The following is a 22,208-nucleotide window of genomic DNA, read 5'->3' on the forward strand; positions in this document are numbered from 1 at the left end:
TTGTAAAACAACTGTTGAAATAAGTGATTTTTGATGACGTTGTCAAAGGAAGAGCAATGCGATGCAAGCAGTCAAGAATTTTCAAGAATTTTCTTCATATCTAGAATTAATGTGATTGTTAATTTGAGGTCATTTCGTAGTCCGCCTGAATTTCTAAATTTAAGTGATCTGGGATTTATATGGCAAATGACAAACAGGATGTAAAAACTTCCACACTGTGCACCAGTACTTTCATTTTCCGAAGCATTTAATTTGTAACAAAAAAGATTGAGTTCCGCAAATTCAAAGAAACTATTGCTGCATGGCATATAATTGCAAACCAGGTGTCGATTAAAATATACTTTCCCGGAAACTTGCTTGTTGGACCTGTTTTCGTCTCGCGTACTTTCATTGTTCACTCCAGCCTTTTTTTTTTTTTTTTTTGCGTCTTCCATATTTAACCCCTCCCCACCCCTGTTCAGCAGACGGCTGCATTTTGCCGGGTTGCATTACTCTGAAATATGTGAGAAAGGTTATGATCTTGTTCTGTGTTACTGGTCTTTGGTGCTGAACCGGACTTCAAGACAGTTAGTGAAGTAGGCTAAGTTGTAAGATTACAAGCGTTTGAACAAATTTTTGCGAGCGTTGTCAAAGTTGTCAGGTTCAGCTACGCTCTCCTCCCCTGACAAGTCACAATTTTACCCACAACACTCCACTCTCCTGCCACTTCCGTCTTTCGGGGAAATTCCCGAATTTGCAGTATGTAGTATTTGTGCTAAATCTGTACTGATGATTGTTGTCCCGTGCTTTAAGCACAAATTTAAATGTAGAACTTTACATATAGCTAAACTCTACTGAACGGAGCCGTAAGATCTTAATTTTAGCAACCACTTTCCGTAGTTGTTGGCAGCCATGTGAGCCGCTTTGCAGGCTTCCATCTTTTTGGCGGGCAACCTCAAGAAAAAGTTGAGCTGCTTTTCGGCAGTTCAAAGGTAAGTTAACGCACTTTTGACAAAGAATTAAAAAAAAGTATTTGTTTGCAGTAGCTTTAAAGTGGAGGTTAAATGTCTGAAATGTATTCTGAAGAACTGAAGGGTATTCAGATTGCTTCCAAATGAATCACAGGACATGACAAGCTGTGCGGTCAATGTCGCATTGCTGTTGAAAAATCTGGAACTTCCGACTGTTTGCTGCACATTTGTCACATTTCTAAAAGTGCGAAGCTAATCATTTCCGCAGTATTAAATTCAATGATTGGTCAATTCGCAGCAGAGAATAACTTATCATTTAAGTTTTAGTGGGATTTTTAGCCGGTAAGAATTAAAACAACAAATTTTACTTGGGGGAAATTTCCTGAAGTTAGGATCATGGAATTTGTTGTCTTGTATCCTGTTTATATCCTGTCAAAAACCCCAGTGTCAAATATTCACCGGTCGAAAACATGATTAAGTCATCATTTAGGAAACTCAACTGCAAAGACATCAGAGGTTATAAAATAATCAGGTATTAGATACCGATGGTTGTTCCACGTATAGACGGTACAGTGCTGTGTGATGTACCGTTGGCCGTTGTGGATTCAAACACCACGTTGGCAGAACGTGATGTAAACTCGTTGATTTCGTTAGAGTTCAAACTACCTGCATCCTGTGAAAGCCGTTAACACAGAGTTTTGAATTGAATTTAGTTCTGGACGATTTTTGAACTCTTTGAATCATGAATGTCTTGAGTGAGTGGTCAGTGTTTCTTTATGAGGTATGACATGCTAGTCCCTCAAAACATAGCAAAAGAATTAAGTTAAGTCGTTAATATGACAGGAGAAGTGTTAAAATACCGAGAACAATTTGGCGTAGAATAAGGAGCTGCAATATTGAGTATTTTGGGAAGAAGCTTGCCGAGTGGCTGTAGTCAACTAGAGCTGAAGAGGCTGAAGCCCTCTGTGCCACAAAAGCCCTGTCCAAATGCGAAAAAGTTTGGCAACCAAATGCAATCAAGTATTGTGCACTGAGTGGGCTAACGGTATCAAAGATATACAATGTTTAATAAAGTGTTTGACGTCTTTCAAATTTTATGAGACAAAACAAACAGAAAAATGTTTGGTCGCCAAACAGTGTTTGATCATGTTTGGTCGCAAAACATTTCGCCTTTGGACAGGGCTCTAGGCACTGATAGGATAGCATGAGGTCAAAGCTTGGGTAGACTGAGATACATTGCAGTTGGTTCTAAAGGGTTTCCATGTCGCTTTGACTGTCTCACTTTGTTTTGCGTCTAAACATTTTTGTGACCATTTATACATGCATGTTTACACAGGTGACAGGATCTTTCAACAAGCAGGCAGTATTTTTATTTTATAAACATTGTTAGAAGAGATGATTATATTAAATTAAGCAAATAGAAATTGTTTTTTATATATACATACTAGGTGATGGAATATGGAAGAGAAAGGAAAAAATCAAGGGAGGGGTGGGTGGAGGAAAGATGTATTGGGTCCGGTGGTTTTGGAACAGTTACACTGTATGAGAACAAGGTAAGTGCATAGATCTTTGATAATTTGTCTGTAACCATAGATAATCTGGACACTGAGAGGCACTGTCAGAATGAATCATCTCGCACAACCAAGAATGCAACACAGTGAGCTGAAACAATACCCCTGAAAAAGACAGCAATATTGGACATTGAATACAGTAGTGATCATTACGTTGTGATACACCCATGGCTAGTTCTTGGTGTAAGGCCTAGTTTACACTAGCAACATAATGACATATAACAACATAATCGCTTTTGTCGGTAATGTGAACATCGACATAAGGACAAGGACAAGGTCAGTTGTTTTCCTTATGTTGTTATGTCCATAACTGTAATGTTGCTGTTATGTCATTATGTCAGAATGTTCACACTGCAAATCGTTATCTTTTTTATGTCATTGTGTTGCTGGTGTGAACTAGACCTAAGACTTGACCATTGTATCCTTGGAAACACCCATCATAACAAATCATAACTAAATTATTGTGAATAAGGTCTTTTCCTTAGCTTCTTGAGACTATCAATAATGTTTTCTCTGTAATTACTTTGTATTTTAGATTACCAAGCAACAGATTGCCCTTAAGAGATGTCGCATGGATTTAAATGCTCAAAACAAGAAGCTATGGCGACAGGAAGTTGACATAATGAAGAGACTGGATCACCCAAACCTTGTGTCAGCTAAAGATGTTCCAGCACCACTGGATGTCAGTGTTGATGAACTTCCTCTGTTGGCCATGGAGTTTTGCTCTGGAGGAGACTTGAGAAAGGTCAGTTACAGTATGACCTTCTAAAACTGTCTAATGCATACATAGAGCTAGTATATAGATTTATTATACATCATAGTCACCATCTGTCTACTCATTGGCTAAAAGCCTACAGTTAATTCTGGGAAACAGCGCAACCTACAGCAAAGTCCAAGAGTGTACCCCCACAGGCACAGCCTTACTTTCCAATCAGAGATGAGCTTATCGTGGACCATGGAGTCATCTTGAAAGTCCTGAGAGTTGTGGTTCCACAGACCTTGCGTAAGGAGTACCTTAGGCAACTCCACAAGGGGCATCCTGGAATGGACGCTACAAAGAGGAGAGCAAGAGAAACTGTGTATTGGCCTTCTTTGATGCTTGATATCGATTCCAATGTAGCGTCGTGCCAGCCTTGCAACAGTGCTCGACCCCACCAGCAGAAAGAACCGCTTCTCATTCACCCGGTTCCAGACCTCCCTTGGTCCTTTGTGAGCGCAGACATATTCGACTGGAGTGGACTGCGGTACCTGATACTCGTCGACTCCTACTCCAGTTGGTTTGAGATGAGCACTCTCAGTGACTTATCGTCTAGAAGCGTGATCAGGAAGATGAAACAACATTTTGTTGTTCATGGAATTCCATCCAAGTTGCTAACGGACAATGGTCCACAATTTGCAAGTAGGGAATTCAGAAGCTTTGCCAGCGAATGGAGCTTCGAGCATGTTACTAGCAGCCCCTACTTTCCTCAGTCCAATAGTTTCGCGGAGAATACACTCAAACAAGCCAAGAGCCTGCTTGAGAAGTGTAAGAAAGATGGTTCCGACCCCTTGCTTGGCCTTCTTAACTTCAGGAATGTTGCAAGGGATCAAGTCCAAGGCTCTCCTGCTCAGTGGTTGATGTCGAGGCGTACCAGATGTGTCCTTCCTGTTGCGAGGAAACTGCTTATTCCAAAAGCACTCAACACCAGGCACGTCTCCTCACATTTGAAGCTTAAATGCCAACAGCAAAAGTCATACCATGATCAGCATGCCAAACCTCTCCTGCCTCTCCGTTCACAGCAAGTTGTGCGACTTCAGACTGACAGAGGGTACCAGAAAGTAGGCGTTGTCAAGCAACCCGCTCCACAGCCACGGTCGTACGTTGTGGAAGCTGAAGGAAAGGAGTACTGTGAAAACAGAAGACAACTCCTGTCCGTTCCAGAACCGGCTCCTGCTAAACTTACTTGCCCTGCAGCGACCAATTACAACATATGCTTTGTTTCTTCCTCCCCTGTGGTACCACCTTGTTCCCAATCTCCACCTGAGCAGTCTCCTGTGAACACGCCAACCGGACCTAGTGGTCCACCAAAGCCAAATCCTCAGAGATCTCCCGTGAAGACTCCAACAAGACCCAGTGGCCCAGAGAGATGTGTTAAGAGATATGGAAGGACGGTTAAACCAAATCCAAAGTTCAGAGACTTTGTGGCCTGACAATAATTATTTTCACTTTCTTTGTTATTCACTTTGCTGAAACTGCATGTATTTAACTTGCAAAGGGACGTGTGGAACGAGCATGTGAATGTATGCGTGTGGAATGTGTGTGTAATATGCTAATTAGTTTCATAACTTGGGTGTGTAACATTTTATCAGTTAGTCAAATAAATGGACTTCTCGAGTGAAGGTCATCGCTTGAAAATTACAGGTTGTGCATGCAGTGCATTTCCAAGAGCAATGTCAAGTTCATTGATCATAATCAAGGTCTTGAAAATAAACTGTGTTCTCCGGGATAATGCGTTTGTCGTTATTTTCTTTTAAACCATGTATAATAAAACAATTATTAGATTCGGTTTTTGTGATATCTGGAATAATCGAGGTCTCAATTAGTTTTATCAGCTGAGGCCGAAGGCTGAGGCTGATAACACTTACCTCGACCTTGATTATTCCAGATATCACAAAATACTCATCCAATAATTGTTTATTAGCTAAGCCTAAAAGTGGAGCTCCATTTATTACATAAGTTAAAGACTCTCTGTCAACTGGCATGCATTGCGCGCATCGTCTGAGGTTTCATGTTCTATGTAACCTCCAATTTGTTCTTCAAGAGGTTGAAGATGACCCAAGATGGTATCTGAGTCCATCTAATAGACCAATTGCGATATATTAAAATTCAGCCTAACACAATAGACCTCAGCACGAGGCTCTGGGGAATAAACCCCACAAACTCTGTAGTTATTCTCCAGAGCCTCGCACTGGGGTCTATTGCTTTAGGATGAATTTTAATATATTGAAATTGGTCTATTGTCAGACTCTTAATTTGACCACAGCAAGCTTCCATCTTATACATGTATATTTATATAGTTATGTACTTAATTATGATTTATTTTAAATCCTTAGGTACTAAATTCCCCAGAAAGTTGCTGTGGGCTGAAAGAAAAGACAGTTTTGAAGATTGCCTCAGATGTTGGTGTGTAATGTTATTTTTTACAATAACTGTCTAATTTCTTGCACAGTGATTGGCTCATTTTTATCATCAATAAGGGTACAGACAGATAAAATTTTAATCTATGCAAGCTTTCAAGTTCAACTTTCAGCTGACAAACTGTCAACTTTTTAACCAATGAGATTTTAAGGACTTTTTTTAAGTAGCCAATCAAAAAGCGAGAAAAGCTATTGATATTGTTCACATCCTTTTGAATAAAATTCACTTATCTTTGTTTACGGCAAGTTTACAGTGTCTTTTCCCCTCATTTATTCCCGGGATTTGACCATTTTGGGGTCTTGTTATTGTAAAAAACAAATTGATGTCAGTTTTTTAATACATCTGTCCTCTTATTGACAATAAATTGTGTCATAACATTGTCAAAGTTTACGGGGGAACCACTCGCCTGCGGCCCGTGGTTCCACAGCCACTTTGACAATGTTATGACGCAATTTGTTATCAATAAGAGGACAGATGCATAAAAAACTGACGTCAATTTGTTAAATTAACAATTATTCCACGATAGCATGTTGGATATGAGTTGGCTATATAATCATCTCATATCCAACAAGCACAAGTGGAATAATTGTTTTATTAAAAATGCCCCCAAAATATAGAAAACTAATTAAAATAATTAGTAAAAACAAAAACGGCCTAAAAATCACGTGACTGTATGCTTTATACCATATTTGTGGAGCATGGTATGATGGCTCATTTATAACCCATGATGGCTAAGCCCATGAAAACTCTCGAATTGCATTATCTAATGATCCAGTTTTTAATAATTTAATGTTATTCATAGAATAACACAGTTAGTACATACATCATCTTATAATACATGTAACCTCTTGCATCTTATTGTTGGGAATCGATCCACTGATATTTCATAAGAAGTCATTGAAAATAACCAGATTGTCCCAAATGATCAATCATTGATTATAATCAGATGAGTCTGCTGATCAAGTATAATTTCTCCATATGTCCCTTAAATAAGTAGCACTGGGGATCTTTTCTTGTATTCTATAAGTCTAAATGTTTCCACACTGTGAACCTGTCATCTCCAGGATACTTGCAGAAGTCAAAATCGATGTCCACCATGTTGAAATCATAAGCTTCATGTAGACAAAGCAAATGTGCCATGTACCAGCTGTGTCACACAGAATTTACCAACTGGACAATAACCAAATTCATATAGGAAGACAGGTCAGGCTCAGCTCAGGTGGAATTCTGTCGGTCAGCTAATGTAATATAATGGAGAGACCTTTTCAGTTGTTGACTAGGCCAAGTATAAGGCCAGGTGATAGTTAACAAAAATGGCTTGCATGTTTGTAGAAAACTTATTAGCTGAAAGAAAGCAGAGGGCTCAAGATGACATAGACAATTTTCGAAGAAGAAGTGGCAGCTCTTAAGTATGAAATAGATAAAATTTGGATTTAATGATCATATGGAGCATCCTTGGTGTTCTTTTATTTATCATCCTTTAGCTGCTGCAGTGGAATTTCTTCATGGCCACCGCATCATTCACAGAGATCTAAAACCTGAAAACATTGTTATAAGTCATGTGGATAATAAGGTAATACAGAGCTGGATGCTTTAGAAGCATATAACGTCTAGCCTTGAGGGATTAGGAGTGAGTTTTGTTTCTTCACTGTTTGCTATGGGGCCAGGCCAGTCTTAATCATTCTGGTTTCCAAACTTCATTCTACATTATTCTGGCTTGCAGAAAGCACTCACATTTTTATGAGTCTAATAATGGTGACCAAAGACCTAAGATCCAAGGTCTAAGACCCCCTCCAAATCTCAAAAACAAAGACTTAAGACCCCTTCCGAATCTAAAAGCTAAGACCAAGACCCCCTGTGAATCTCAAAAACTATTAGACCTATGACCCCCTACAAATCTAGAAAACTAAGACCTAAAACCCTCTCCAAATCTAAAAGACTATGACCTAAGACCCCTCCAAATTTCAAAAACTAAGACTTAGGACCCGCTCAGAATCAAAAAATCTAAGACCCCCTCCAAGCAAGGAATTTTTGGATGGCAAAAATTAAACCTGATGTTGATTTAAGTTTCAGATTAAAGCAAACTCCTGCCCAAAGGTTCCTGACCATGAAATTCTGGGTGCCCAGCACTTAAGCTTATATGAAAAAGTAAGTTTTTCAAGTCACCCAAAGGGAAAAGTTAGTCTCTTGTGGCCAGGCACTTCTAGAGCACAGCCCTGTTAGGTCATAGTTTTTGAGATTCAGAGGGGATCCTATAGTTTTTGAGATTCAGGGGGGATCTTAGGTCTTAGTTTTTGAGATTTGGAGAGGGTCTTTGCACTTAGTGTTTGAGATTTGGACACCCATCTGGTCATGCATGAGTTAATGGTGCTGTTGCTTATAAGAGATGTAGATGTATTGTGTTTGAGGCAAGCCCTATTTGGGTCCACTCTAAGAACATGGTATTTCAGTTATGGGGGCTTAATAAATATAATAAATATATAATCATATTTGATATATTTTATTCCTCTAGGTAGTTTACAAACTGATAGATCTTGGCTATGCAAAAGAACTGGATCAAGGAAGTCTGGCTACCACTTTTGTCGGGACTCTAAAATATCTGGTATTTAACTGGTGAAATTGTTTCTTGACAAGGCTTGAATTGATTTTTAGAATAGATTTTTTAATGATTGATATCAGAAATCAGATCACGCATTTTATATATCCCACCTCCAATTGACAAATTACAGTGTTTAATATTTGAACTAGTTTAGGAGGATGAGAGTTATCATTTCAAAATAAGAACTTCTGAAATTTAATCCTTTTATAGACTTGCTTGACTTGCTTGCATTTCATTTTAGTGAGAATAAGTTAATTAAAGCGAAAGTTACCTGAATGCTTACCTGAAGCTATTTGACTCCAGGATGAAGTGCTTATATGATTTGCTCAGCATTTTTCTTCATTTACGAAAATGTGTGTTGTTTAGTTATTACTGTGTTTTTGATGTCCACTTTTGTTTCCCTTTGATTCACAGGCCCCTGAACTGCTTGACAAGGTGCAATACACAAAAACGGTAAGACAAATTTACTAATAGCTTAAACATAAGATATCTTGTCCAGCTCACATTGTATCTTTTCTATCAGGACTAAGTTTAGTTTTCGTCTCTCCCTTCCTTCATTTATTTTTTTGTCAATTTTCTTTCTTTCTTTTTTATATTCCCTTCCTTGATCCTACATGTACATTCATTCTTTAGTTTACTTGCTCATCCAGTAAATGATTCAGGTAGTACACTTGACAGTACTAGGAGGATTCACTGAAGTGAGTGGTTGTTCAAGACCAGAGCTAAAACAGATGTAGTCAATAATAATATTTAACGTTAACTATTGCAGGTGGATTATTGGAGTTTTGGCACAGTCTTGTTTGAATGCATTACTGGAATGCGGCCTTTTCTTACCGAACTATCTCCAGTCCAGTGGTATGAAGAATTTATAAACTGTAAATCAGACTCTGGTTATTTCATCTTTGATGGTTCCGTCAGTTAAAAGTTGTCTCACATTGTTACACAGACTTGACTTAGGTTAAGTTTATTTCTAAAGCGGTTTGCCCCAGTCAATTTTTACATCGATTTTTACTTACGCTGTGCACTGTTACTTGGTGAAGGTTGCACATCACAACAAGGGAAATAATTTATTTAATTTATTTCATATTCATATTCCCTGAGACACCGTGATTTATGAAGGAATCATGAGAACTTGTATTGTTATAATGGCTGCTGACACATTTAAGCAAGTTGGCATTGGGAGCACAGCACTGCCCTTGACTGATTTATAAAATAGCTCTTGTTGATGACATTTTGGTTCTAAAGAATTTTCGATAGAACCTAAACCAGCCACTAGGCTGGTTCTGAATGTGACTGGATCTGTTGTACCACAAACAGTGGTGAAATGTGTAAAAATAATCCATGTAATAAAATTTTATGTGCAGTGGTTTCTACATCATTTAGTTTCATTGCCTGATCCTCATTAGGTATAATAAAGTTCGCGGCAAAGGACCGGATGACATCTGTGCCTACTTTGATCTAAAAGGTAACTCACTGTGCGTAGCATAACATTAAGTAAATCTTTGCACAATAGGCAAGTCAAGGTGCAGGGCTCACTTGAGGCTTATTACATTTAAAAGCTGCGTGTTGTTTCGTTAGTCAGTTTGGGTTATACAGTGCAATCAATAAGTGAAAGGTTGTACTAAAAGTTTCATAATTACAACATTTTGTATCTTGATGCTCGTGAACAAAAGTGCAGGTCACAATCACTTAAAATGATATAATATGTTTTGAAACCAACAAAGCAAAAATTCCACCAAGGATAAGAATAGGGACGTGCTGTTATTGTAAGCGTTGAATTGTCTGTTACATAACTGTCAAAAATAATTGAGCCGCTTACATTAGTAGAAGGTAAAAGGTTAAGTCTGCATACAAACCAAGTGGTCCATTAGGCCAGAGCTTATCATTGTTTCAATTCTGTAGCATGAAATAACAAGGAATATTGCTACTCCTCCCTGGATGGGATGCAGATCCATTGCAGGGTTACCCCCACGTTGACCTGTCGCTCAATAAGCCTCTGGAAGGTCCATGGTGAATTACAAAGTCCAAATGGGGTTACCTGTATTTGCTGGTGTTCATGGGTCCTAAATGCTCGATGAATCCGAGTTGTGCCGTTGTTTTTAGATAATTTTGCCATGAATCTTGCTTGCATTATTCAAAATCAATATGTTTGATGTTACATTCTAATGAAAAAGCACACCACATAATTTGTTTGGCTAATCAATCTATTCGACAGTGTATGTCAATATCTCAAATGCCATCTTTACTATAGGAGTGCTTATTGGAAGTGGGTATTTATCGGAAACGGGTTGCCTATTAAAAAAAACGGTGCAAAGGGGGAAGTGTGTATTAAAAGGCGGAAGGTACAAATATGTAATCATCATCATGGTGGTTGGACTCTATATTCTTCCTGGTTCTGTCTCTAGCTGCATGTAGGACATAGTCCAACCAAATGTTTGGGAGTATCTAAAGCGTTGTTTTGGTACATGGCAACAGGTTGTCCTTCTTAGGTTAGAGTACCAAATAAAGTCAGCAGGCATGCCACCACTTAGAACGCCTCCTAAGACGGATTTGAATTTGATTTTATGAGGCTGTCTCATTTGTGTTGATATACAATAGTCCACCGTGGTCCACCGGGGTGCACCGTGGTGCACCGTGGCTTGCATTATGCATGACATTCCCTGTTACTGTATTTAACAAACTTTGTCATAATGAAATAAATATATGAAGCAAATGTAGCGCTGTACAGGTTCACTAGTGCCTTGCTGCATGTTACGATTCTGTAGTTTGTTGCACTCTGCTGTAATGCTGACTTACATTTGACTTCGTTTCAGAGGAAATACAGTTCTCTTCTGTTCTGCCGACTCCCAATTCCCTCTGCAGGTAAGTGGCGTTTGCCTGCCATCATGTCAGGGAAGGAACTTTATGAGACCGAGTGATTGAAATAGTATGACACTTTTTTCTTTCGTATCAGGCAACTTCAAGACAAGTTTGTTGCCCTTCTTCGACTGCTGTTGTTGTGGGACCCTCAAGCACGTGGAGGATCAATTCTTGAAAGTGGCAAGAAGGAGTGCTTTGATGTGCTTGAAAAGATCATCAATACTGTGGTAATTCTTGTAACTGGCAATTTCCAGTGACTGAATAAAATGTAACAGCGACCTAGTTTCTTTAAAAGCCGTAAGGGTTATGTTTAAACGTAGTGTTATGAATTTCTTAATACACGGAACTGGCTTGTTCATTTTGTAGATAGTCCGTGTATTCTTAGTCAGCTCAGCAGTGGCGATTCCATTTGAAGTATTACCAAGTGAAACGTAAGTTTTGTTTCATTGATTGTTGTTCAAATTGCAGGAGAGCAAATTGTTTTCACAGGCATGTAAATCTTGTTGAACTTCTCAGTCAGAAAAAAAATCCTCGAGAAAGTCAAATCGGACAGGCAAAATCGTTCTCGTAGCCGGTCTCTCTGCCTGCTTCTCATTCCATAAGGCCAATTGAATTCACGTCTAAGACGTTTCAAGTGAAAACGGCTTGACTTTGCATGAAAATGAACGTCCAGGTGAAACTACTATTCATATGGAGTCTATGGATGGTTTTTCACCAAGAATCGTCTTGACGCAGAGGCAAAATGCAACTTGGAAATGACCTATTGCGAATCTGTTTTCAGAACAGATGTCTTTTACGCCTTGAGTAGAACAGTGCTTGTGAATGAAAGGAAAGTTTAGATTTATCTTATACCAGAACGGACCTGAAACAGTTATCATGCCACAACTCCATGAAACAAGGTTGAGAAGTTTTTGTAACCTAAGTTTTTTTTCTTTTTTGTTCTTGTTTCAGGATAGAGGATCTGCAAGTGAAATTATCTGAGGCAACTGGAGTCGATGTTAAGGAGCAGGAATTGTTGTTGGCTTCAGGGCAGGCTGTTAAACCAAATACACTTGTCATGGATTGCATCAAGGATGATCAGGTCAGAAATAAGGAAACTCTTCGTTATCAGTGTAATTGCTGTTGTTGTGTTTATTGTTTATGTGGTATTGTTGTTCACACTATAAGTTGATTTTAAGTTATGACAACTGAATAGATTACTCGCGATTTCACAGTAAAAATACAATAAAAAATAAATCACTTTATTTAATTGTCGAAGTGTTTAGCACTATTGTGCTAATTGTGGACACTGAAATAAGAAAACAAATCTTGTAAATTGAACACAAACTTGTTAAAAATCCCAACTGGCGGGAGGCTGACCAGTTGCCTATTTACAAAGCGTGGAGGAGTTGACTCTTTGACCACCAGGCACAAATCCATCTAGTGGCAGGGAGAAGGATTTGAACTCGGGACCTCCAGATTACAAATCCAGCGCCCTAACCACTAGGTCACGCCGCCTCCACAGTTCACTTGTAGATCCTCTAGATATTGTTACCTCAATGTCTCTGCCCTCATCGCACCGCCCACGTGGTCTTGTCCAGATTTTTAATGTTGTAAATAGTGAGAGGGACTGATACTGAAAGCCTTGTGGTTTATTCGTAGGTCCTCTCGCTACTTCATGTCTCAATAATCTTCTTGTATGTACCTTTTTCAATGAAACAAACGAACTCTCTTTCAACATGGATATGTTATCAAAGACATGGGAGACAAACCCTTTCAACGAGAGAACATTCTGTCACCAAAACAAACTTGCGAACTACATCAAGCTAATGTCTGTTTTGTTGCATATGCATGTGAAGATTGGAGATGATTGCGCTCTGTTCCTTTTGCCAACAAGTGTTGAACCAAAATCCACACGGCCATTGTACACTTTGCCACCTACAGTTCAAGGAATGGGTAAGATGCAGCCTTTGTAAGCAACGTACGATAGCGCAAAAAGCTGTCCTCAGTAAAACCTAAAGTAACAAAGACTTCTACGAGATTTAATCCGTGGCCTCTGTACTACTAAGCTATAGCCGTGACGTCATTGTTGATAGTGGGTCGGTTGTTATTTGCAGATACAGTCGAGGTCGTTTCGGTCCCAAACATCAAGACAAAGCTTAGCCTGCCTGTGTACGTCCACTACTTCTTTTCACGGAGGCTAGGCAACGCTCGATCCTCCGTTGGAGAGAAGACGGCCGCTGTACATTTTACTACAATACCATGCGAGCCTAACTCAGCCCATAAGGCAAAAGGAAGCACATATTTTTGGAATATTTGTCTCTGTACTAACGACATTGTGTATATACTAGATTTGAAGATGATAGAACTTTTGTGTACGTCTTTATGAGCGTTGTTAAGGTTTTCGTGGGTACATGTACCAGTCGCCCTCTAAGACTCATACTCATTACAATGCAGACAAGCTTCATATACAGTTGTTCCTGTGCATGTCGGCAATTACACTTTTCGTTCAAATATTTAAGTTTAGTAACTCATCTCGTCTAAATACCTTTTGTTTCAGTCACTGAGCAGAAAACGCTGATGTCGTACGAGGTAATTTAATACATTTAGCCTCAGGGTTTAGAAATTCAATTGTGGAACAAGTTACTCAGTATGTCAAGGACATACAGTTAGCTTATTTGATGAGGTGACAGTCTGTCCTAAAGTTTCAAAACACTTTGTTTTTCAGGAATTGAAAAGGGCCTTTGCTCAGGGCGTGAACTTTTGCCGTGAACAGACAAAGATAAATCAGCTGCTGATTGAAGGCTTTAGAGCGGCACAGTGAGTTGAGAGATTCTTTTTTTAATTTTTGTGCTAAGTCATAGTAATTACAGAAAAAGAATGCTCGCACCTCTTGTTCGTCATACGTTCAACTATGAGAAGCTTTCCATGGCATACACATCGCACATACTGATATTACATGATGACAGACAGCCGCATTTGCATTCTGTGATTGTAAAAGTTTCCTATTCAAAGTTCTCAAAAGCTAGTTTCTTTTCCATTCGTTGATAAAATTGTGCTGAAAATGGAGTATTCTAAAATTTGTCTCCACTTTCGTTAGTGTTTTTTTCTACTGTGCCGTCATATGTTCTACTAACATCAATAGTTTTCTTTTTCTCTTCCAACCCTCAGGATTTCATTGTTAGTTCTTAATTCCAAACTTGGACAGCTCAAGTCTGAACTTCTAACTGAATCCAACAAACTGGAGGCAAAAATAGACTTTTTCAACTCCAGGTATCTTGAATGTGCAGTTTTGTAATTGTATTGGGAAAGGCTCGTTAATTACATTGATTTGCGCCGTACCTTTGCTACTTGGCAAAGGTTTCGACTGATTTTTGACAACTTTAATGTTCTTTTGACCACCCTCTGATGGTTTCCGTTTGACCATTGCGAACTCCATTTCTCTCACTTTTTCCATTTTGGTTGGCAAATTAAAAGAGTAGTCTGAAAGAGGTCAAAAATTAATCACAAACTTTGTCAACGGCAGCGGTGCAGCGCAGCATTTTAATTTATGTCAACAAAATCTTACGTAATAATGGGTTCTTAGGAGCGGGCCATTTGACACTTAAGGGAGGGGAGGTGATTTTGACAAAACCGTATCCTGTAAGCATACTTGGAAAACAAATGTCATACACACGTCCCGAGAAAAATAAAATTTCTAGTACATGAAAGGGTTTGAAAAATTCATGCCTATACCCCCGTAAATGGTCCGCCCCTAGTAATTAATCATGATCTTTTTCTTCAGTTTACAGACTGATTTAGAAATTTATGCTGATAATATCAACCTTGTAAAAAGTGAGTTTGAAATGCCTGGTTAAATATTTAATTGCAAATTTAATAATATGTTGTTTTTCGGTATGTGAATGAAAACACGTTATTAAGTTAAGCTTTTGTTACTTTCAGATGATAAATTGCTCAGAAACTGGAAACGGGCGCAGAAAAAGGTGGAGTCGTTTCAGAATGTAAGGCGAAATGTTAGATAATGTATCTGTACGACAATATTTATGGTATCGAGCTGTGATAACTAAATATAAATATTTAACTTTTAATAAAACCTCTTGTAATCAATTAACCTACCAGCCATTATCAATTTATAAAGAACTTCTTTCCGAAAGAACTCTGTGAAGCTTTCTAGTGGAGTTTCGCGAAGAGAAATCGGCAAACCAAACGTGCCGAGCGCTTGTCGGAGAGGGAGCTTTTGTGTACACCGATTTAGTTCGCTTATCGTTTCCTTTCCCGCCGGTTTTGTTTTGTTTTGTTTTGTTGTTTTTTTTTTTTTTGTGTGTGTGTGTGTGTGTGTGTGTGTGGCCTAATATCCAACTATGAAGCCTGATCAAGAAACGCCAAAGAACATTCTACAAAGGAGAGACCCTCTTCAGCCAAGAATGGAACTAGTTCTGCCTAGGAAAAAGTTCTTTGCCGAGAAAAGAGAACCTTCTACCAAGAATGGACACCCTCTTGTCAGCTATGAAATCCTTTTACCAAGAAAAGAAAAGAAATGAAATTCTTCTTTCAAAAAACGGCATTCTTGTACAAAGAAAGACATTCATCCACCAGGAAAAGACATTCTTCTACCAAGCAAAGATATTCTTGTACAAAGGAAAGACATTCTTCTACTAAGCAAAGATATTCTTGTACAAAGAAAAGACATTCTTTTACTAAGCAAAAATATTCTTATACAAAGAAAAGACATTCGTCTACCAAGAAAAGAGATTCTTCTACCAATGTAAGACATTCTTCTACCGAGAGAAGACATTCTTCTATCAATAAAAGACATTCGTCTACCAAGAAAATACGTTCTTCTGCCAGTAAAAGACATTCCTTTCCCAATAATAGACATTCTTCTACCAACAAAAGACATTCTTCTACTAAGAAGAGACATTCCTCTTCCAAGAAAGAAAATAATCAGGAAAGACCTTTTCTTCCAAGAAAAGAAGTTCTGTTTTCAAGAAAGGAACCCTCTCCGTTCAAAACGGAACTTCCTTTTCAGAAAAGAACTTTTTAAAACTCTTCTTTCAAGACAAGAATTCGTCTCCGTTATTCATGTTTAATCTTTGTGCTGAAAAACGTATTGAATTTAACACTTGCGTATCTCTTGCGTACAATTGTTCGCAGTAAAATTTTGTTTCGCTTCATCTCTTCTTTACCTTGCATAAATCTTAGTCCAACCAGGCTGTTCTGATCCCATTTAGAATGATGTAACACAACTGAAAGAGTTCACAGCAGCAGTACAGACTAAAGTTGTTGAGCTGCAGAAGAGTCCATACACAAGTGGAACGCAATCGAAATCTAAACCTGATGGAATGAGGTACAACAGTAAGGTTAACTTGACAAACAGTAACTCTAAGAGACTGACAGTATTTTGATAACGGCCATTTTGGAGTTCCAAAACGGGAACTGAACTGTCCAGCATGGCTCAACACTTGTTAAGGTGGCTGAACACAGTTTTTGATACCTGTGTTTCATTCAGCTTTTTCTCTAAAACCCTTGATCCTTCGGTCGCCAAAAATGGCAGCAAGCAAGTTAACAACACAAACTTTGGTTTTTTGATGGTTAAGCTGACGTATGTGCCGTTGCCATGGCCACATGAATAAATATAAACAGGCCTTTAAAATCAGTTTTGTTTATTTGTAGAAAATCTAGTAATTAGATTTTCGTTATAATTTGCATGCAACAAGCTTGTAACGATTCTCACAAGTTAACACCATTTTGCTAATAATTTAACAGAGAGATCTTTAAGTATCCCTTGTTGAAGGTTCGCTGGAGTATCTAGAATTTCCTTTGTTAAAGTTCAATTATTTTCAATAGTCCAGTTACTTATTTCCTAAAGTATTTTCGTGCCAAATTTCGTGAAATTCTAATGAGTGGTTCTCGAGAAATAGGCGTATTTCCGAGAGTGCAATTTTTCATTCAAACGCAATTTTTTTACTTACTACCCATGCGCTGCATTGAACTGGGTTCTTTCAGTAACAAGGAAAAAGCTGAGAATTGCTGGGTTCTTTGCACCGTTACATATCTTTGTAATAAAAGACTAAAGCCATCAACACACCGCGTTCAATTATAGAGAAAAATAGCACAGATAGTGCGCGTGTTGAGTAAACAAAATCATCGCTCTATTGACGGCATGTTTCTTGTTTGCAATCCTTGTGCCCGCACTGAATTGCATCAGCAAAAGCGCGCGCGAAAACTGTGTTCGGCCACCTTAAGCAGTCTTGACGTTTTTCTAATAATCTTGTTTTGAAAACCAGTGAGAAGTTGAAGTTTCGGTAAATGATGTGTCTACACGGTTGTTTTGTTATCGTGTCCACAAACCCGCGATTGTCATTTTTTGATGAAACGTTCCTCTCTATCTTCGCAGGTACGACTGTGCTGTCAAACTTTACGAGAAGCTGAAACAAAGTAAGGTTCTCCATTTAAAATCTGTGTTTGGTATTTGTTTTCGTTCTTTCCTTAAAGGGAAGCATCTTTCATGAGCCAAGTAGTGCAATTTGTCAATATTTTTGTAAGCTAAATACTTCATCCTGATTTAGTGTTAAAAGAAACTTCAGAACACAACTTTATCAACTTGAATAACGTCGATCAATCTTCTATATCTGTACAATTGGACCCTCGTGGAATAACGACCCTTGGGAGAACCGTCATATGACCCGCACGGCCCCGCGCGCTACTTCCTTGGAAAACCATAAGAACAATGGTCCTGTATGAAGCCGCAGGCGTGGAAGTAATTGGGCAAGAAAAAGGCGCACGGCCCTACTAGAAACACTACGGCCGCGAAAAACCTTGTTTTCTTCAATACGAGTGAAGAAAGTGAACATTCTGATAGGAAATTAACTATCTTGGCGAGCTGTCCGATGCAGAACTACTTCAGTTGCCACTTGCTCCGAAAGCACAGGAAGAAAGTCAAAACTCCTCATTAATGAAGAAGTAAACAAAAGCGGTCATATGATAAAATGCTCATTGACTCAGTTCGGTCGGGCCGGACGAGAAAACATTTGGCTTTCAGTCAGGACGCACGGGCCTCTCTTTGCTTGGTCAGTATTTCATGACCTCGGGCCAAACATTCTCTTCCACTCAGTCAATAAGTACATATTACGTCACTGGACTGTTTCATTGATATTTCATGAAGTCAGTATAGGTTGTGTTTTGGTCACGATTGTTACTTTGAGAACTTTACAGTTAGACAATGAATCGCTAGACACCTAACTTTAACACTACCCAAACTACACCGACAAGATGTCAAATCCCTGAGTTTAAGAGTTTAATCCCTGAGTTTAAGATAATAGGAGGCTTGGGTTTCATAATGAAAGGATCTTGTGTTTTGAAGGCGACAGACGACCCGCGGACAGTCAGCCAATGGCCACGATTATCTTACAGATTCTTGCACAGAGAGAGAAACTGCACAGGGATATTTGTACTCAGTTAAGGTAACGTACGTACTTTTGGAAACGTGTACTTGTGACATAAAAAAACTCTAAACTATGAAATAATCTGGAAAATTAGTTACTCAGTGACAGTAAATAGCAGTGCACTTAAGCCAAAATGGGTCACTCGAGAAACGACTGTGAGCCCACCTTAGAACCTCTTAAGGTTAGCTTGATTGTTAGGAAACTTGATCTCTTTCAGTGCAGATTGAGAAGTAATGATTGGTTATTTAGTGCATTGGAGAGGAGCAGGTGAGGGCTCGGCCAGTATCTTGTGTTTTGGACAAGGCACCTCATGGTGCTTCTCTCCACTCACCCATGGCAAAAATACTTGGTGGGACAGGAGGGGGGAATTAAGTTAGATGGACTAGCATCCCATTAGGTATGAGTAGAGTTACACGTGGTCGCTCCATGCTACAAGAACCGGAGTGAATGTGAGCAGTGGAAAGCTATCTAACCATTCATGTTCTTATCCTCTACATCTAACGGGACATGACTTACAGAAGTTGATTTCTGTTTCTTGTCGGTGAATTTCTTCGCAGTGAAGTGATGTCCTGCAGAAGAGAGATCCGCAAACTCATGTATCGTGTTATACAGGTCAAGGAGAAACTTATCACCAGAGCAGATGAGCTCACAGAGGTGAGTTCGTGTAAACACAACTGGCACGGAGCAATCAGGAAGGCAGTTTTCATGAGTGTTTATAATTTGAGCGAACCAGCTGTTTGACATGACTGTTGAATCCTGGTAAAGGTTTGTCCATCATCAAACCAACCGAATTAGAAATAGATGACCTTCACCTTTTATATTTCGTTTGGAGTTTTTGTTTTTCTGGCGTTGATAGAAGACTCGAAACTGGACATTTTGAGCAAATGTTCCGAACGGATTTTCCGGTAATTTACTGAGCGATATGACTTTCAATGACTCTATTTAGTGTTAAGCATCCTTGCGATAATAGTCAAATTATGGTATCCAATGACTTTTAAAACTAATTAGATGTTTTTCAATTTTGCTTTGGGTTTTACCAACTTCTTAGCAGTTGATACTCCAGAGTTTTGAGCGGCTTATAACAAGAGGAAACGAGTCAAATTTTGGGTGCAGACAAGAGGAAAGAAGCTGATAACTACTGGCAAAGTTTCCAAACATGACAAGAATTGTTAGTTTTTTTTCGTTGTTGTTTTGTTTTCTCAGATGCAGAAGCAAAGACAAGTTGACCTGTGGAGACTTCTCCAATCAAAGGTTGTTATTTATGTGTTTTGTTAAGGGTTTTAAAAACATGAACATTAAACCGTTTAATAGCTCCGTGATCGGGTAAGATCGCCACATTTTACGCAGTCACTGGCCATTTCGAGTGAGCAAGGGGCATCGACCCATCCGAGTGTGCTTTGTATTTTGGTTATTTTGTTGTGGGTGTATGAGCCCACTTATACAGTAAGCACTTCTGATAGAGAAAAGACAACATCAATTCACGATTTCTTTCTTTTTACTTTAGAGGCAAAGAGAACAGAATCGTTCGTCAAGCAGTCCACATACATCAATTTCTTCACTCACAACTTCTTGGTATGTTACTATTTGTTCCGAATTTAAGTTTCTGTTCTTGTTTTGGGCAAAATTCGTTAAATCAAATAACTGAATCCTAGACTTTGTGTTTAAGTTTTCGTTGGCAATCATTTTGTGTCTTTTTGTGATTGTAGATGAGGCATTAAGAAGCACTTACAATGTACTGCATTTCCTTTTTAGTCTCAGTACACAATCCGTTGTTCTAATTGAGGAGAGCTCTAGATCCTTTGAAAAGTAAGTCAAAACGTAATAATTTAGCTGGGTAATTTAGCCGAGTTTCCGGGAAACCTTTTTCTGAAATTATGTCCGTGCAACATAACCAAGCATCGAGGGTGTGCGCAGACGAGCTAAACCTCAAAACGAAAGCGCGGGAAAGTCGCTTGAGCCGTGTCAAGGTTGATCTGTAGTTTGATTGGCCGAGAAGTCAGAACCTTCATCTCAGGCGAACGCGAAAGCGAGGCAAACCGTTTATTATTACTGTCCGTCGTTGCTGGAGGCCGCGTTGCCCATGACAAGCGGCTTTATTTTTATGCAGACAACCTTCTCGCAGGAAAAAAAAATCATTTCAAGTTTCCTGCAACGAGAGTCTATTCCATAAGCTTACGCATATCATTCAGACGTTATTGCTGCTGTGGTTCCGAAGCCTCATTGACACACCCAAGCTGGGAATGACTTTTGGTGTGAGAAACGTTTTGCTTTTATGTATTCTCACACTTCTACTTTCGTACTTTGCAGGTTTGCCGGATTGATAAACAAATTGAAGATTGATCAGATCAGTGAGACGGAGGTATGGTATTGTTCATGATTTGTTCCACAGTTAGCTACTATTCCATCCAGGCAGAGTAATAATACGCTTCATGCTACAGGCTGATCATTTTTTTTTATTCTCAGTACCTGTTTACTTGACAGTGTGTTTATTACATAGAAGGAAATCAGCTGCTGATCACAAGTGGGCACATGAAAGATTCACATTTTTGTTTTCCTTTTCAGAATTTCGACTGGGAATTCCTTGAGGAAGAAAATAGCTCAACTGACCAAGAGAGCGTTTGATGTGCAAAAGAAAGTATTACTAAAACGCGGTTGTTGAATATTAAGCGTGGATTTGCTCCTCTTCAGACTGACATAACGTGATGAAAGAATCGAATTAACCTCTTCCAGGCGTTCAGATAGTTGGGGCGCAAGGGTAAGAAAACGGGGGAAGGAAATATAGGACACAGAGGCTTAGTGCGAAGAGCGACCTTGCGCGCCGCGCTTCTCGCGCCGCGCCATTTTTCGCGCTGCGCGCCAACCATTGAGTGAACGCCTGGCAGAGGCAAGACACAATTATGAACACCGCCAAGCTGCTAATGACCGACAATTTCGCAAACTGAATGACTACTCAGGCACTGTCTGTTGAACAAGTGTCATGTTCTAAAACGGAAAAAAAACTGTTTGTACGCAAGGTTTTTATTGTTAAATTGTGAGACATTTTAAGCTACATAGTAGTCGAAGTTTTATTAGTGATTGTGTCATGTCCATATCAAGCTTTCAAGCTTTTTAGTTTTAGATAGTTATGCTGTATAGTCCTTAGTGATTTACCGCAATAAAATTGCTATATGACAATCTAAATCGTCACATCATGACAATTGGTGTCTCTTGCATGGCGTGCCAAACTCCCAACGTCTTTTTCCTGAAATTCTGGACTAGACTGATTTCCACAGTAGAAAGGTTCGGACATTTAGGGCATTTCTTGAAACTTCCATTGCGAGAGCATTTCTTTTTCTCCAATTGGTGCTTGAAGATAAAATTGTTTAGGTGAATATATGGATATAGCCCAAACCTCTTGGCACGGGTTGAAAAAAGATTGCAATGGCTGCAGTATAGCTGCATGATGGCTCGGTAGAGGGAACCGGGATGTTGAAAAATCGAACTTATCTTTTTTTTAGTGGAATACACACAAACAATATTAACTATAAATATTTACAATACTAGCGTTACTGGCTATATAATCCATGGGCCAGGGCAGGTTCTCGGTACCACTCGGGGGGAGAAAATGTGAGTGATATCTGATGAAAG

The 22,208-nt window shown here is 39.0% G+C and overlaps 1 protein-coding gene across 1 annotated transcript; it reads left to right on the forward strand.

Moving 5' to 3' along the window:
* The first annotated feature begins 388 nt into the window (after positions 1–388).
* LOC110051151 (inhibitor of nuclear factor kappa-B kinase subunit alpha-like) lies at positions 389–21,761 on the forward strand. Its single transcript, XM_089276613.1, has 28 exons — positions 389–971; positions 2,399–2,503; positions 3,057–3,266; positions 5,615–5,684; positions 7,184–7,272; positions 8,212–8,301; positions 8,713–8,751; positions 9,068–9,153; positions 9,705–9,763; positions 11,112–11,160; positions 11,252–11,384; positions 11,524–11,588; positions 12,109–12,238; positions 12,996–13,092; positions 13,697–13,728; positions 13,865–13,956; positions 14,308–14,409; positions 14,921–14,970; positions 15,079–15,137; positions 16,368–16,483; positions 17,534–17,574; positions 18,500–18,599; positions 19,139–19,235; positions 19,785–19,832; positions 20,086–20,153; positions 20,334–20,387; positions 20,889–20,940; positions 21,144–21,761. Exons 2-28 carry the CDS (start codon positions 2,402–2,404, stop codon positions 21,201–21,203), a joined length of 2,190 nt encoding a protein of 729 aa, XP_089132739.1. The 5' UTR covers positions 389–971; positions 2,399–2,401; the 3' UTR covers positions 21,204–21,761.
* The last annotated feature ends 447 nt before the right edge of the window (positions 21,762–22,208 follow it).

This window comes from Orbicella faveolata, unplaced genomic scaffold, assembly GCF_042242905.1.
Source record: "Orbicella faveolata isolate gen_17 unplaced genomic scaffold, um_ofav_v1 contig_46, whole genome shotgun sequence".
Taxonomy (NCBI): domain Eukaryota; kingdom Metazoa; phylum Cnidaria; class Anthozoa; order Scleractinia; family Merulinidae; genus Orbicella; species Orbicella faveolata.